Consider the following 18,029-nt stretch of genomic DNA (forward strand, 5'->3'; position numbering starts at 1 on the left):
AACTGCTTCGGGATAATACTGAAATGGTCTAGGAAACAATGGATAGATAAGGAAAAATAAATACCTGGATCTCTTGCAATAGGCTCAGGTTAAGAGAGAGGCTTCTCTACTAAGTCATAGGCTTAACAAGGGAAAATAATCCTTGGTGCTCATACAGCACCTTACACTGCAAACATTACACCTATCTAAGTAACCCTTAATAGCCACAGGCAGTAAAGAGATTCCCAGTTTCCAGATGAGGAAGAAAAAGATGCAGGGCCCCACTGGAGTTCAGAGAATCACTGCCCACAGAGCATAAATCACGACTTCTGCCCCTGAGACTGCCCTGCTTTTCCTGGAGCTCACTAGAGATGGAATAGTTGAAAACCTTTCAGGAATATAACCTCTGGAGTGGAGCGACATTGCAGAGGTCAGTTACCTGCCAAATACTGTATTTATGATGCCTTTTGGAGCATGGATTTAGCAGGGAACAGGCTTCCCCACTGCAGCAGTTGTAAAATAATGGATGAATCATTTCACATAGAAAAGACAAAGAAAGGAGCACCAGTCCAATGCCACAGTGGGTGAAAACTCCTGGAAGACAATCCCCAGTGCTAGAGAAGCTGGTATGTTACCTTATTCATTGCTAGAAGGCCTAAATAAATCAGCTATTATCAAATTACTAGGTCAACAGTTTTTAGACTGTTACTCAAAGTCCCTATCAAAGATGGTCCCAGAAACCTAAAGTCTCTGTAAAGCTTTTTTTCCCTGGATTTCAGAGAAGTGCTATTGGATCTGGATAAGGCAGCACAATTCCCAGAGACTGCCAACACTCACACCCAGAAATTCAACAAATACTAGATGACAGCAGAAAGAAGTAAGCTTATGTGCTACACTGCACGCATTTGGGTAACAGGCAGAGCAGGAACGGGAATGATATAAAAAAGAAGGGTAAGGCAGCATATGGATGGGCACACACTTTATATCTGAGTACATTAAAGCCCTGTGATAATGCCATTTCCTAGAATACAGTCTCATTTTTCAAGCAAGCTTGAGGAAGGAAGAGAAGTTCTCCCATTGGCAGCCTATGTCTACAACACTCTAGGTCAAGTCCACTGTCTGAGACAGCAGCAGCAGCGTTTCCTTATCTGCTCTGGTGAGCAGTTAGCTTTATCCACAACCAGTTCACCGTCACACACCACTACCAATTCAGCAGATTATCTGTACTCTCAAGAATGGAAAACCAGACCAGGCATGAGAGCGCTGGAGTCCTCTAATGATGCAAGAGGAGACCTCAGGACACTACACAAACCCAAGATGCAGTATGAGAAACCTCGATGCCCAAAGACTTTCTGTGCCCCCTTAAGGGAGCAGACATGACCAAACGAAGTGAAAAACGCTTTCAGAGTGACTGCTTTAAGAAACTTGACAGGGAAAAGAATGAAGTCATAGAGTTGATGGGGGAAGTCACATACCGGTGTTTGTTGTCCTCTTCCTCATCTCCTATCCTATAAAAGCAAGATTCCAACAGTAAAAGGTTAGCATGCCAATTTTTCAACTCCAGCATGCTGTAACACACAAAACCCGCCAACGTGTAGAAAATTAATACAGAGATCAAAGGAAGCACAGAAAGGCATGCATAAAATCCCTTTTGCAACTGATGGGGCTTTTTTGTCCTCCTGCATTCTGATGAGTGAAGCTATAAATGTTTCCTATAGATTTTTTTGTCTTGCAGGCTAAGAGATGAGATGTGAGGGGGCACACGGTGGCCTACTTTCAGAAAACATGTGCTTCTCTAACATTTAACGGAAACAGAACAATGAGGGAGCACATTACCCAAGAAAAATCACAAGAGGAATCATTCAAAACAAACAGAACAAAAGGAGAGTTTGAACTATCCCAGACTAGGAATCACAGCGCTGAAAATCCTAGCAACAGAAATCCAGCACAGTGCTCAGGCACAGCTCTCTGCCTTCCTGGCTTTTCTCTTTACCTGCGAAGCAGTTTAGTCTTCAACTCCGCCTTCGTCTCATTCCAGGCATCTAGTTCTGGGCTAGTCAGAGCTGTGGGTTTCATGTGGTCCAGGACAGTGATATCTTTTCCTTGTTTCCATAAATCGTAACGTTCCGGTTGCAAAATCCGCACAAAGACATCCATGGAGATCTTCACCATGTCCTTGCGGCACGTACACTGCAAGAAAGAACCACGTGTCAACAGCAGGTCAGAGCAAGCTAAAACCTTCTGGTGACTGAAAGCCATAGACTCCTCACCTACTGTCCCACAGGACCACTGGCTATTTCAATGCTGCTCGGCCTGGGAGTGTGCCGAGCGGGAAGCAGGATTTATGGAGAGCACTGTTAGGAAAACCCAATTCACTTAATGAAAACTAGTGCAGGACAGAAAGGCTGGAAATGCAATTTGGCCAAAGACCAGCAGGAACACACATGGTGCCCATGCTTCAAATCCCTGGCCAAGCAGAAGCTTCTCACCAGCATCACTGGCAAGAGTGGCTTAAGGGATTTGTATTGAGCACATTTTCCATCCCTTTTCCTTAAGACGTTTTCAAAGCACCTGTGCACTGCTACGAAGAGGAATAGAGGAGAGCACCCCACAGCACACATCATCAATGAGCTATGGAGATTGACCTCCTCTGCCTTTAGCAAAGGATGAAAAATGGCTTAAAAGGGCAACAGCCTGCTTTGTGATCCTACCCTCGAACCGACACACTGCAGCACACTTGTGTCAATGCCTTCAAATCAAGTGGAGCAAATCCCAAGTTGGGCAGGGCTAAAGGTCTCCAGTACAGCTCCAACCACCAGCAGCTTAAGAGTCTCACAGAGATGTAAAGAGTACAGAGATCATCAGGAAAGCACACGCTGAGCTATCTGGATGCTCGTCAGAGAAATGCCTTTGTGGGCTGCAATCTCCAGGAGCCTGCAGTAGCCCAAGTTCTTTTCCTTACACAAATCTAACATGATGTATGTTTATATTTCAATTTTAATTTCATTTTATTGCTTTCATACTAGCAAGCATGAATAATGCACAAAGCCTCTTCCCTCTGGGGCTTCTTCCAGACCATGCCGCTATATTTCCTCAGCTGCTGCAGTTGTGTCACATTCACATTCCCATAATGGTCAAGGTATTTTTCCATACCCTTCCCTCAGACCCAGCAGCAAAATCCTACTTAGTACAGCAGACGCTTCCCACAGCTGCAAAAGGGAACGTGCACGTGTGTGTGAGGGGTGGGAGAGGGAGGAGAAGGAGATGGGAGAAGATCAGGAGGAGACTGTGGGCAGAGAGAAGGGCAAGAAATTCCCTTTGCAATGAACTACCTGCTTTATCCATTAGAGCAAGACAAAAGCAGTAAGCCTGTGTTTCCCTGGCAATGATACCCATTTCCATGTATTGCCTCTCCTTCCATACAGAGAGCTCTATTTCTTTCAAAGTATTTAATCATAAACACAGACTGAAGAGCGATGTGGTCACCCAAAGCACAGAGCATGACTAAATGGCTACCTGGAGGACAGACCCATCCCTTCCAAATGATCAGTGAGAAATGTACGGAACTCTGAGATCTAATGAAGTATCTTTCCATCTTTTCTCTGTTGCTCCCCATTTGGTAGCCAGACCATCACACCAGAGTGCTCAGGAACCACAAAGCTGTCTCAGCAACAGAGCAAACAACAGAATATTCCCAACTTGGCATCTCCAAGGACTGGCTGCAAGTCCTGAAAATGGGGGTGGAAAACAAGACAAAAATCAAAACAGCTTTAGGGTTAGCTCTTTGCCTTCGGTTCCAGGGATTTCAGACCCAAAACAGCAATAAGAGCTTCCATATATTCACCAAATCTGCAAGAACTTAATTTGTTCCACCCTCTGAAGGCTTACCCTGGCCTCACCTCTCCTTTTTCATGAGCTAATGACTATTAACCAGCCCGGATAAGGACATGTTAAGGCAATTTGCAATCTAAGCTCAAATACTGTAAGAAAACGCAGAGTGAAGCACTTTTCAAACACAGAAACCCAACATTCTTCCTCTACTTCTTATTTTATTCTCTGCTACTCAAAGTTGGAGACTGTGGTAAAACATCTGACCACACCAGGAGCCCTGTCTCATCAATTAGAACTCCAAAACTGATAGTGGGAAATCTGTGGCTACTGGATGTGTAACCATTATCTTCTCTGCAGTGTTTTTCTTTTAATAAAAACACGAATAAGTCTATAGAAAATAACAGTCAAACGAAAAGACTGTCTCCTCCAAGTAATAAAATCAAAGGATAGATGGGAAAATGCAGCCTCATTCAACCTCAACCTTCAGCAGCAGCATTTTTGTACAGCTATTTCCCTCACTTCCCAGCTATTAACACTAAACTGAACCCCATCTGTTCCATAACACATAAAACGTTAATGTAAAATAACCCTTCTCCTTATGTAGAAGTAGTCACCAAAATGATGTACTTCAATTGGCACCTCCGGTTCTCATAGAAAACCCCCTCACATTCAGATGGAATCAGGGCCCACTGCACAGCTGTTTAAGACCCAGTAGCCTCCCACTTTGCCTTAATGGGAATTAAAACATATAACCCCCAACACACTCCAAGTTGAGGCTCTTCCAGCTATTATGGCACCATTAAATGCCAGAGGAAAAAAAAAACTGTGCTTAAAGCTTTTCCTACCTGCTTTTTCATAACAATGAAGCCTAAAAGCAAGCTGCTGGGAGAGAAAGATGATTACATGCAAAAGGCAGCTAAGAAATTCCTGCTGGACTGATGGGAACACACATTGCTAATGCAGATGACACTCCTAAGCTGCTCTCCACACATTTCCAGGCTGAGGCAAGAACGGCAGCTTTTGGAAGAAACACAAAGTCCTCCCAGTCTAATACTCTTGAACAGTTATCCAATTCGCTAGTGCAGTGCAGACGTGGTACTCGAGATCTAGTCAATACTCGGCCACGATGACAGAATAAACTAGGTTAGGCTCCAGTCTCATTTTCCTCCCACTCAGCTCAAAGCCACTTGTCCTGCACAGCAATGCTCTCACAGCTAGCCAAGCTTTCAGAAGCGACACAAGCACTCGGATTCCAAGGACAGGCCTGACACGAGCAGCAGGGATCCTGCAAGTGCATGAGGAGTTAAACTTTGAGGAGAAGGAGAAAAACCTAAAACACGTAGTTTTCATGTTTAATGGTTGGTAGTTGAAAGCTTGTGGGAAAGAAGATGAGTCTTGACCCCCTGTTTCTAGTGTAATTATCAGCATTGCCGTGAGTCTCGACAACAAACCAGTTCATTAGGAAACCCACTGGAAATCCTCTGCAGAGGTTCATAAACAAAACAATTAGGGAAAGATTTCCAAGGACTCCCCCTGGTCCTTGGCTGCAGGCATGACTTCTCCTTGTGTGCTTCCTTAATGTGCTTCCATAACGTTCCATGTGGATTTCTGTGGGTAGAGAGCTGGCTTTTTCTCGTTTGGCAAAGCTATTTTGCAGCCTCCACCAGAATTCCTTTCTACCTCTTCCTATTCTGTAGGCTATACCTGTAAGGATGCCACATACTCCCAAATCTTTCAAACATATGTAATCTTCATCCCTGCAAGACAAACACAACCACAGCGGTGGGGCAGGAGGGGATCATCTCAGTGGGGTCCTGGTTTATATACATGTCTCAGACAAGGCTGAAAGAACACAGAGGGAAATTCAGTGCTCTCAGCAGCACTACAAGAAGGGGATTCAATGAAGTATTAGTTCCCTTCTGTTGTGACACTCATTCCAGCACAATGAATAAACAAAGTAAGACTTTTATCCAGGGGTTATGATGTTGTCTATAGTGAACATCACTCTGAGGTTATCCCAAGGTATCATTTCTTCTGCACCATGAGGCTTGCAGTTGGTGAGAGGAGCCTACCCTGACCACCCCATGGCATTGCTGCAGGTCAGCAACCTGGGCTCATGCATGAACTGCTCAGAAAGCATGAACTGACATGGCTTGGTGAAGAGCTACAGCTCTGAAGTGCCAGGCACACGAGACGATTCTTGCTAAGTGACTGAAGATATCCTTTTATCCTCTGGTTTGATCGTCTGCTCTTTATTCTTTTCAACAGAAAGGCGAATGCTGTGCTGCATTACATCTGTAAACCAACAGATGAAGTAGTAAAATCCACTATTTTGGATCCCATGGATGACAAACAAGATCTATAGGCAGTTTGTAGGAACATGAATAATGATGCTTGGTGGAATATGACGTGTCGGTACATGAAGTGACAACCTCAGGTTTGCTTCTAGCACATCATCCAATTCTTTGCCCTGGTAATAGCAAGTATTTCACAGCAACATTTTTCAAAAGGATACAAAGCTAAAATACATCTTTTGCAACTCTAAATGCTATGATTTAGAATCAAGGGAGGTCTGATGCATACTGAGGCAAGAGGTTGTGTATCAGTGCCTTGATTAGACCCCTCTGAGAACCGCACCCCAAATGAAGCACTTCTGTCTCTCTCCTGTAATAATCCAGACCCACTTGCATGTATTTCTGAAGCAGTTAAAGAGCCTGGTAAAGCAAGAGCCCAACCTCAGACATCAGGATTCAGAAGCACCCAGCTATGAGCCGCCCCAGGAAAACGCTGAAACTGCAAACTGCCACCAGGGAAGCAAGGTGGGAGATGGCGTCAGCAGCATGGGCTATCAGGAAAGGCAAGTAATGAAGCCAAATGGAGTTAAACAATAAAAGAGGTTGTTCATAAGCAATCTACTCCCACTGCACTGTAATAAAAAGTGGGCTTTAAAGTGCTCTTCATGCACAAAGTGAAGGGGCCGAAGGGTAAAAAATGTTGCCTTTCAGTATACTGAAGGACTTGCTGCAGAGGACATCAAAAAGGAAAGGTACCTGATGAGAAAGTGTAATGTCCATTCACAGCTTCTTTATGCTTTCACACTGCCTTTCAGAGCTCTAACATCACCATTTCTGCAATTCTTGAACAGAACAGTTATTTGTTCTTAGCTGGAATGTAAGACTGCTCTTCCTATCTATGCCCCCATGTGTCAGCCCTGAAGCAGTTCCAACAGAGCAACACCAGCTGCATATGAAAGCACAATCTATGGCAGCTTCGAAAAGGGGTTTTTGATGGCCTTGCCATACTAGCAGCCCCAAAGCCAGACGACCCTTAAGCCTCCACTCTGACACATGAATGATTGGGGCTGGTACACTTTATCAGGGTCTCCCATGCGACAGAGAAGCTGAATGAACAAGCTGCAGGGAGCACATTCTTCATGTCGCTATTTACCACAGCCACAAAGCACACCACAACCTCCACACGATAAATCACAGGGTTAGCGAGGCAGAGAGGGAATGGGAGACTGTGGCAGCCCAGCAACGTCAGGACTCCAGGGTTCAGGGCAGCTTTCCATCCCAGAGATCCAGCACTTCCATCACGGGCTCCTGGAGAGTCAGCCTGGCCTGGCAAAGTCATTATTAAGCAGCATTCAAAATGTCAAGACCATGCTTTACACCTTGCAGTAATTAAGCAAATTAGGCTGAGAAGCATAAATGGGCCTCATCCATTTAACAAATACCTGTTTAAAACCCAGCACCTTCCCAGGTCAGTGTTCCAAGGGTTACCCCAAGCCCTGAGCACAGACAGAAGCAAGGTGCCCCAAGTCACCCCAGCCCAAGGTGGGAACGTCCCGGTTACCGTGCATCAAGTCCTGAGCAGTTTATAACTATGTTTGGGATTTAAAATAAGTTTAACTCATTCCTTCTGCATCTCTTCTTACTTTGCACACTGTGACAGGTGTGACAAACTCATGTTGGTCAAACAGTGCTGTATTCTAAAAAAGCATTCCCCGGATTTGATCCGCAAAGGATGCCAACGTGAATTCCCATCACGTATTTGGGAAGACCTAGTGACAGCACACCAGGATTATCTATGGGAGCCCCATGATTAACTGAAGGTCCCTCTCCCATCCCGAGACAAGGCACTGACAGATGTGCTGTTCAACCACAGCCTTTCACACTGATGAGGTGGCAGAGGCAAGCTGTGCTTGGCCTCCAAGTCACCTTGGCTGGAAAGAAGTCAGCTGTAACACGAGGTTCCTCGAGGACAGATGGAGACATTTACATTGACAGTAAATGGGGTAACAGTTAAAGAGCTCTTAATTCTTAGACTTCTGGGCACAATGTCCAGCTGTATGCAAGGCATCTATTTCCCAGTGGTCTGTCACCATGTCATTGAAACCTGAAGGGAAGGAGGATGTTATACCTTTCCTCTGAATGTAAGGAGATTGACACTCACTGGGAACAGAGAGCAATCAGTGTGGAGGATTTATACCCAGCATGAGAGATGACATGAATTTTGTCTGTCACATCCCAGCACTCAGCACTGAGGCTAGAGAAGCAATTATGAGAAGGATCAGCAAATCAAAGGGATGCTTTGGTCAGTATGTTCTTACAGTAAGAGGCAATGGTTACAACTTCAACCTAAGGACATGAACCCCACGAGCACACACCCTCGCAGTGTCCCCTTCCAGTTCCTTCCCATCAACTTCTGCCAAGCAGTTCTGAAAGAGACTCCACAACTCCCACCAGGCTCTCAAAAAGCTTTGAGCCAACCAGGACAGGCAGTTCTTTCACTTCAGGATTCACCAAAGCAATTTCTACTGGAATTTTGAAGCATCTGTTCATCCTGGTGACAATTTTGCACTGACACAAGCACAAATTCCCACTATTACCTTCCTACACAACCCTGCAGCCATCGCTTTTCTTTCCTGTGCTAATGCTCATGCTTGTTGTACAATTAGAGCAGAACCAGTGCCTGAGAAGCTGATCTTTAAACTTCACTCTGGTTATTATGTATTTTTACAGCCCCGGCAGGTTCTGCTGTGGTTAGGAGAACATTTCATCCATCTGGCAGGCAATTAGCAGAGCTCTGTTCATGTTTCTCTGAGGTGAGCCATTACCTTCCTATGTGAGCTCTCTCTCGTGCTATGCCATTGACTTACATAGCTCTCAGTGGAGCACAATCCAAATCTCATCCCCAGGATAATGTTCAGGAGAACATTACAAGTGGCTAATTCTGAACCTCACCTTGTCCCCAGTCTCAGGAGTGCTGGCAGGACATGAGAGCTGTATTGCTAACCTCAGGAAAGGAGAGGAATCATCTTCCAGCCAAGTGGCTTTGGGGTAGTAAGAGGATGTCCCTGCAGAGTGCTGCACAGTCGAGACTTTGAGAACTTTATAAAGGAGTGTGTGACAAGAAGAAGAAATCCTGCTTTGATGTGGGGCAGGACAATCTATTCGTGCCTGAGAGCACTGCAGTCAATAGAGCCGTTCCCTAAATTCAGCAAACCTGCAGCAGTTAACCAAACTCACACCCTCCAGGAAGCCCCCCTTCTCCATGAATTCTCCCCAGCTTGAGTGCACAGAGTCGGCTGGTATTTCATTCAGATCCTGTTTAACTTCAAATGAGATTTAAACAAACCTTTTGCCCTTGCAGTGTAACAGCATTCATACCTCATCTGGAACCCCAGAGCAAAGCACCAAAGGGTTAATTAACACGTGTGCAGTGTGTGCTTTAGGCAATATTAAGCAGAAACCTCTGAACAGGCAAGTGTCAGAGAGTGCAATGGAAATAAATTGGGCAGCTCCTTCCACACTTCAACTTTCTCTGCCCAGATTTGCTCAGAGCTCTCTGTGCTGCTTGTTCAGTAATTTCACGCTACGCTGCTTAACAATGTAAGCATGGAGGCTCAATCTAAAGCTGCACTTCCCAAATGTCACTTGTTTGTGAACACATGGCTGAAGCCAAAATTGCTTTTAATATTAGAGCGGTGCCTGCTGGCACTGTTGTAGTTAAGGGTCTGTCAGAATTCCGACGATAAACCCCATTTTCTGGGGTGTAATACCATGACCATTTGCCACAGATAAACCTGCTATACAAGGTCACAGCAGACAAACACGATCCTTTACCTTTTCAAACCAAGTTTGCTTGGCTGTTTCTGAGTTGAAGACACTTAACACCGATTTGAGGCCTTTTATGTTTCTAGGTTTTTCTTACCCATCCCTTTAACTCCAGCACAAATTCAATGTATGACTCCCATTCCAGCCTCCACCAAGCCCTGGAGCCTCGGTTATTGCCACTGCAGCATCAGTGGAATATGAACAGTGGGATACAAACACCAATGCAGAGTTCACTACTTGAACACCGGTGGACACAGGACAAAGAGTAACTTTTCAGCACGAGGATTTTTTGGTTGGGAGAGAATTTCACTTGCCATTACATCAATTTAATGCTCTTCATTTATTAAAAGGGAAAATGAGAAGAAATGGCACAAGGGTTTTTGTGATTCTACAAGATCCCCCGAAGCCTGCAGTGCCAGGAACAGCACCAGCCTCCGGAAGCAAAACCCAGTGACTCACATTAGGCACAAAGCAGCCACTGGGGCTGATCAACACACATTGATCACTGCCCAATATAATCCTGTGCAGAAAATCCAGCTTGGCTCCAAACTGCCCAAAGGCATTACAGCAAAAAGGTGGAAGGTCAAAGAGATGCCAGGATCCCAACCCTGAGAAGGGAATGATGACAGGCAGCAATCATCTGCCTTTTGCTACTCTCAGTATAAAGCTTTGTGAAGGAAAAATGGATATCACCACGTTGCTCCACAGACTGAGACACAGATGGACTTGCAGTCTGCTTTGAACAGAGCTGGTTTTGTCCAGAGGAAAGCGTTAGGATGCATTACAAAAGCTACAGAGTCAAGCTGAGTGGACAGAAGAAAAATAAATGCAGAAAAGGTTATAAATGCTATTGGAAAGCAAAAAGTGAGCCTGCCTTTTTGGAAAGAAATATCTGAAGCAATTTCCAAATGCCCCCCCTCGCAATCATCTCTCCTTTCCCCAAAGACCACGTGGAACTGACACCCACTTAAAAACTTCACAGATGCTGTTGAATCAGTTGCACTTCACACTTAAACCCAAGAGAATGGCGTGCGTGTGCTGGCGTGAAAGCTGTCACTGACTCCAGAACTGCCAGGAGTAACAACACGTGCAGGACACTTGCCCAAATGGAAATAGCCACACAGGCATTTCAACATGACTCTGTTCTTCAGAGTTAACCGAGTGCACAGATTAGAGGAACTCAGACCCTTTCAGAAGGTTATTACCATAGTCTTATTAAAGCTTAAAAGTATTCCCAGCTTATTCCTTCTCCTTCAGTGTGTACCTAATGAATTGTATTCAGTTACATCAGTCACCTTATTCACTGAGAAGAAAGCAGTTTGGATGCATGAGAAAACTAATCCAAACCTACTAGTCTCAAAACAACCTCTTTACAAGGTGTGTGTAACATCCAGCATTTGAGAAAGTTATTACTTTGCCCTCAAAATGACAAGAGGTATCAACAGGCATAAACCAGCACAACTGAAAGAGCACATCATCAAAACAATAGCACTTTCCTCTGTGTTCTTAAGGGTAGGCGTCCCACTCTCCTTTGTATTTCATGAGCTCATGGTTTTAAAGAGCCCTTCATCCCAACAGACACCTACTTGGGTTGCCATTTTTCCATAGTCGATCCATCGCAAAGTGGCAAAGTTGGTAGACTCAGCACAGTTGAAGCCATGATTGAAGCCAGCATGGTATCCATAAGGAAATGTAATCATGAACTCCCCAGCTTCCTGGGTGATCTGAAAAACAAAAGGATGAGATACCCCATGGATCAGTTAATGTAGCAGCTGGAGAGCAGACACCTATAAAATCAAATCTTTAGATCATGACCACTTCAGCTCATTCTAAGTCCAAATCTACACTCCTACCACCAGGCTAGTGGAGCCAAGAACACTGGGTTTCCTTCCTAACATGCACTCTGCATTGCAGGGTCCTACTGAAGTACATGCTACATTGCATTACATTTATTTCCTCACTCACATTTATCAGTCTTACTTCCATTACACCCAAAAGCCAAACACCCTAAAAGCTACAGCCCACCATTTATCCACTGCAGTAAAATTAAAACTACAATAAGCATTATAAACATTATCAATATAAGGGTTAAAACCTCTACAGATTACAGCTGTAATCACAGGCCAATCAATCTGTGATGCTTCTAAAAAATCCTCTTTTTACATCTTATGCAGACACAACATTGAGGAAAATAGGGCTGTCATTGAGTACAGCACAGATCCTAAGATGCAGAGTGCCTGGAGCCACCCTTCCAGCCCAGCTCTCCAGCTTAGCAAGCCTTCACCAGCACCTCCCTTCCACAGGGTGTGAAAGAGGCAAAGTTTGACCTTCCCTGTCTTTCCAAGCCAGAAGTGCTGACAGACCTTTCACAGCAGTCACATGCCAAAGCACTTCCATTTGGATCCCTTCCCACCAGCAGTAACTCAGCACGCAGCAGTTCTGAGCCTATGGAGATTTCAAACAACTTACACTCACAAACACGAGGATGGGTCCAAACAGAAAATGTGAGCAGACAGAAGTCAAAACTTTCACCAACACCTGAACTTGCTGCTGACACTAGCATTAGCAGAATGAGTAAAAGAGGAGAGAGAATACAAGCTGCTATGATACAAGAAGCTCCTGCAGTACTTCTGGATGAGAGGTGCTGAAGTCCAGTCCTACCCAGCTTTGTGGAGCATCCTTCCACCCACCCCATCCATCAATCAAGGCAGAGGGGTAGATTGCTAACTTCAGAAGACAGAAAGATTATGTTTCTGTCAGAAAATCTACATCCTGGTGTCTTCATTTCAAGCCCACAGTGTATGTCCTCTATGTCACTGCTGTCAACATTATCCCTACCATAAATTAGAAAGCACTCAAGATGATGGATAGGCCATGCAGAAAAGTAATAACTATTGAAGGAAAGCCAGCATAAACTGCCACTCATGGAGAAAGCCCTAAATTTACTGACTTCTGCAAGCTCTTGAGAAATAAATGGAAAAATCAATAGGAGATTACAGAAATACACATTTTTAATTATTAAAAAGCCCCAGTATGGATCTGTTTCTTTTTTTTTTTCCCACAGAATACCACTATAGAGATTTATAAATGTGGGCCTATTCACTTCATTGAAATCTGCCAAGAATTCAGATGAAGGGATCCTATCTCTGTTTCTAAAGAAAAATGGCATATGTTCCCTGCTTCTGAATAATAGCGATCCTCTTCAAAAGCTACTATTTCAGGACAGGAGGTATTCAGATATAGGCTGCTCAGACTAAAGAGATCTCCTCCTCCTTTTTGCATGTAAGAGCATCCTTCCAGTGAGTGCCATAGAGAAGAAAGAAGCCACCATAAAAAACACACTCCTGTAAGTCAAGATTAGGAACTGCATTTAAGTAACATGTTAATAATCCCTCTTGCCTTAAAAGAGAAAGTTTGGGTTTGACATTAATAGCATCCTCCACGTGTACACTGCCCTCTCCTTTGTGTCTGTGTGTAAGTAATAGGGAGACAGAAATCAGATTCTTAGCATTTACATATACTCCGCATGGAGGAGACCCCAGACATCAATTTGCAAAGAATCATCATGTCACAAATCAAAGGTTCATAGCAGGAAGCCAAGTTAGGCTTCAGAAAGCAGGTAAGGACTTTCTACCAAGCAATAAATTAGAAACTCCCTTATTTAAACCACTTTGTATCACATCCCTATCACCACACAGCTCACCAACAATGACCTGGGATAAGCTTGGAAGGAAAGTATTCATCTACTGCCTTTTGACAGCCTCCTTTGGTTGCCTTACCTGGTTATTGATGAGAAATCACTCAGTATACAAAGTCAATGGTGCTTTCCTCAGACAGATGGAAAAGCAAACATATAACAATGGGTTATGCTGGAGAAAATGATGCCCACCGACAACATTCAAACATTTGAAGTCCTGTAAGAACTTCCTTTGTTTTCTGAGCTCCAACAGACCCAAGAGCACTGCCCCAACACACTTCTTGAATGAAATGGCAGAGATTCATTTTCAGCTGCATCTTTAGACAAGCAGTGCATGCTTTTTAGCCATTGCACCACTTCTGGCTTCTGGTTAAAACAAACTTCACAAGATAAACACCACAAGAAGCAGCAAGACACAGCCTGCAACTGATACTGAAGTAGAAAGCAGCATAAGAAAGCCTTAAACTTCACAGTTCAAGTCAGATGTCTCAGGAGCTTGCGCTGGTTACAGATTATGTATTCTTTTCTGTATATGGTTAAGATAGAGAATGCCTTCTCCTCTCTCCAAAGTCATTTCTCAGAGGAGCATCTATGCAATAAACTGAGATGTCCCCCATTATTCCAATCCACATGCCCACTTTCCTGAAATTTGTAAAGTGAAAATCCTTATCACAAAGTCAGAGCCCACAGCTGGGTATTTTCCTTACTATTTTCAACCATGGGTAGCAGGTACCTGTGTTCTCACACTTGGGAATCAGGTTCCACAGATAGAATGATGAAAGAAAACGGTTTGTGGCTTTCTATGAACAATTTAATATCAACCATCATGTACAAACCAGGCCAAGTCTGGCCACTGATGTTGAACCATAAGCACCACATTGCTCCATGCTACTCTCCCCTGCCCTGACAGCGAGCTCATCTCATAAACTGCTTGATCACACTTCAAATTTCATTCATCACAGCCTCCCGCTAGGAAAAATGAAACAGTCCCTGGAGCAGTAAATTGAATGAATTCATAGCTCTTATGCTATAAAAGAGCCCAGATCTTTTACTTCCATCTTAAAGAATCACCAGGCTCATCAAATAGGTTCAATACTTTGTCTCAGGTGGAATAACTCCAAAAAACCATGTAAAAAAGAAATACCAGAACTCAAGAGCTCTTATTTAGAAAAAAATAGCCATAATATCCACAGATGATGATGCAAAGGGGATGGGGAAGGATGAAATCAATTTGAACCAAGCATCCTCTGCTACTTCCCGTTGGAGTTTGGAGTTAAGACTCCCAGTACCTCTAACTCAATTCCTTTTCCACATCCAAAGGCAGGACAGGCTCTGTGCTGGCAGCATGCAGCAGCAGTAGCTGTTTGATTGTGTTAAGTCCACAGTAAGCACACCTGGCTGAAGACATTTACTTCTTGCCAGAAGACTTTAAAAATAAGCACATTAAAATGATCAGACCAAATAAACCTGACCCCTCATTTCAAATAAGAGCGCTTAAGAGATTTCATGGATCCTCACTGGCCTGGTGTACAGTGAATGCTTATACAACTGAACCAGTACATCCAGCTCCAGTTCTTGGTTCATACTGGATCCAGGAGAAAAAAGTGTGTTCCAAAATTCCCAGTGAGTTATGCTGCCCATTGATAAGCCCCAGCATTTGCATTACAGTTTGCCCCTCTCCACCTGCAGAGGCCCCCCAGTTGACAAAGTTAGTTCTAGTGAAAGCTCTTATGAAGAGAGGCACTTCACAGCGAGTGTTTCAGCCAAACCACAAATCCTCATTTACAGGCAGGCACCTGGTTTAAACTGATAGGATACACTCAGCATAATAATGTGTTTAGAAATGAAGCAAGCTGCTCCTCAGGCCTGTGACGAATTGTTTCCTTAGGAGAGGGGTGCGGTGCTTTGTGCACCTCAACAACCCACCAGTGTGTTCAATGCATCCTTTGTACATACCCGGTCAAAAGGAATGCCGTATTTCTTCAATATTGAGGGTGAAATGAGGGTCATCTTGTGACGGAGGAAAGCATCACATCCCTGAGAGCTTCCTGGAAAAAATCCTGTAAAGACAATAAAAGAGGAGCAGGCGCTAAAGGAATCTTGTATCAAATCAAGGATTTAAGTAGAGAGAAGCTGACAAAATCAAAACCTGCCTAAATATATAGATCAAGACAACAAGCACACAACTGAAGCTGTAATTAGCACATCCCTCCTTGCTTAAAATACCACATCAATTTTGTGACAAAGCCTTGCACGCTGAGGCACATCAAGTCTAAATTCCATTTAAATTGAGAGCAATCCAAGTCTCTTGTGTCTGGGAGTGAGTATCTTGGCCAAAATCTCCGTAAAAGCATAGCACATTAAGAACCAGAACCTGTCTGGCTCGAGTTTTGGCTCGACCTCACCCCTGGGCCAGCCTTTTTCTGAATACGAACAAGGCAAAAGCAACAAGTATGCACCACCTCCTCTGAATATGAACATGTCCTTTTCCACCGCATGGAGCCAGGCTGAGAACACTGGGGCTGGTCAGCCTGGAGAGGAGAAGCTGCGTGGAGACCTCAGAGCAGCTTCCAGTGTCTGAAGGGGGCTACAAGGATTCTGGGGATGGACCCTTCATCAGGGACTGGAGCGACAGGGCAGGGGGTGGGGTTCAAACTGAACCAGGGGAAGTTCAGGTTGATAAGGAAGAAGCTCTTCCTGTGAGGGTGCTGAGGCACTGGAACCACAGAAGTGGTGAATGCTCCATCCCTGGCAGTGTTCAAGGCCAGGTTGGATGGAGTCTTGGGTGACATGGTCTAGTGTGAGATGTCCCTGCCCGTCCAGGCGGTTGGAACCAGATGAGCTTTAAGGTCCCTTCCAACCCAAACCATTCTATGGTTCCAGACCAATCTGCCCTATGTATCACCCCCTTAAAGGAAAAAAATAAGCATGTTAATGCTTAGATGTTAATATTCCTCACAAGGCAGTGGAAGGGGGAACACACATTCGCTGGCCACAGTGGTCACTCACAATGCTCGCAGAGCCAGTGTGAGCTGACTCAGCATCTCAGCACCATTAAAGAGCTACAAGAGCCACACTGAGCTATCACACCCATCACAAATAATTAAACACACTCAAATTGCAATATAAAACCTAAATAAACCCCTTGATGTCAGCACTTTACTCCCAGGAATGGCAGCTCAACCAGTGTAACACCCTTTGCTTCAAGACCATGTGTTTCACTCCAAGTGGGTGATTCAGTAACAAATTATGTGTTCACAAGGATCAACACCCATCACCATTGAGGAAAATAAATAATCCAAGGTCTGGAAACAAAACTAATGGATGAAAGGCAATGGAAAGGGTTTCAGGAAGTGGAAAGGATTACTGGATTCCAGATTTTCTTGTATTTTTGTCCTAAAAGCATTTCCATTAGAATTATGACTGTCTGCTACCAGCCTGTCGTCCCTCTCTGCAGTTTCTCTTTTTAATGCACAGTTTAAGTGGCTCTCATTAAGGCTACTAATAAAGAAGCACATTTTAAGTGATTAGCACCAATAACATGGCAACACATTAACATTCTCTCCATGGGCTCCACAGCTCTCCCAGTGAGCCCATTTACAGCTCCACTATTCATTTTCCATATTAATTGCACACTCATTTCTCCATAGTAAACTTCCTCATAGTATAAACCACTGATGCATGGGGCAGGAAGAATGCCCAAGCAGTAGTAATTCTATTTCACTGTTGTTTCAAAACATCACCCATCCCAACTACTAAAGGTATTAAGCAACAGAAAACTAACGTAAAGATGAGATCATTGATAATTTGCTTCTGGTTGATACATCGCCAACCACTAGATAGTGATCATCAGTAAAAGTAAGTTACAAAGAGCAAGAGACTTATGCTCTACTTATGTCAGACACTGGTACTGCACATCCTACAGGTCATCTGCATTTACTGGCTCTTAATAGCTTAAAAAGTAACTTTTAGAAAACCTGGCAAGTTGTACCAGTAGGAAAATTCAGCCACAGGTTTTCTGCCTCTGAAGCCATTCTACCAATGCAGCAGGTTCACCAAGCAGCTCTCGCACGAGAACTGGAAGAACCAGTTTGAAGACAAGTCCTTATCAATCTGTTTCAAACAAGGGCAGGATTCTCCCCTGCCATGCTTTGGGTTCCACCAAGAACATACCCATGTGTTGGTCCAAACACAGGAGGAAGGTACAAGTCCAAACACAATGAAGGTGCCGAGGCACTGGCACAGGGTGCCCAGAGAAGCTGTGGCTGCCCCATCCCTGGCAGTGCTCAAGGCCAGGTTGGACACAGGGGCTTGGAGCAAGCTGCTCCAGTGGAAGGGGTCCCTGCCTGTGGTAGGGGTTGGAGCTGGAGGAGCTTTAAGGTCCTTTACAACCCAAACCAGGC

At 44.3% G+C, this 18,029-nt stretch overlaps 1 protein-coding gene across 2 annotated transcripts in view; it reads right to left on the reverse strand.

Moving 5' to 3' along the window:
- Nucleotides 1-18,029, reverse strand: part of KDM4B (lysine demethylase 4B) — a 63,612-nt gene that overhangs the window by 26,537 nt on the left and 19,046 nt on the right. The window contains exons 6-9 of one of the 2 annotated variants that reach the window (XM_057406810.1): nucleotides 15,583-15,686; nucleotides 11,516-11,653; nucleotides 1,973-2,169; nucleotides 1,455-1,487 (exon numbers count right to left, since the gene is read on the reverse strand). In XM_057406810.1, the coding sequence (XP_057262793.1) occupies nucleotides 1,455-1,487; nucleotides 1,973-2,169; nucleotides 11,516-11,653; nucleotides 15,583-15,686 (472 nt within the window). The remainder of the gene's footprint in view (nucleotides 1-1,454; nucleotides 1,488-1,972; nucleotides 2,170-11,515; nucleotides 11,654-15,582; nucleotides 15,687-18,029) is intronic. The other variant, XM_057406811.1, reaches the window with a different exon arrangement.

The sequence above is a fragment of the Pezoporus wallicus genome, unplaced genomic scaffold (genome assembly GCF_028554395.1).
Source record: "Pezoporus wallicus isolate ANWC-B61680 ecotype Strahan unplaced genomic scaffold, APGP_CSIRO_Pwel_v1 contig_10514, whole genome shotgun sequence".
In the NCBI taxonomy this organism is placed as follows: domain Eukaryota; kingdom Metazoa; phylum Chordata; class Aves; order Psittaciformes; family Psittacidae; genus Pezoporus; species Pezoporus wallicus.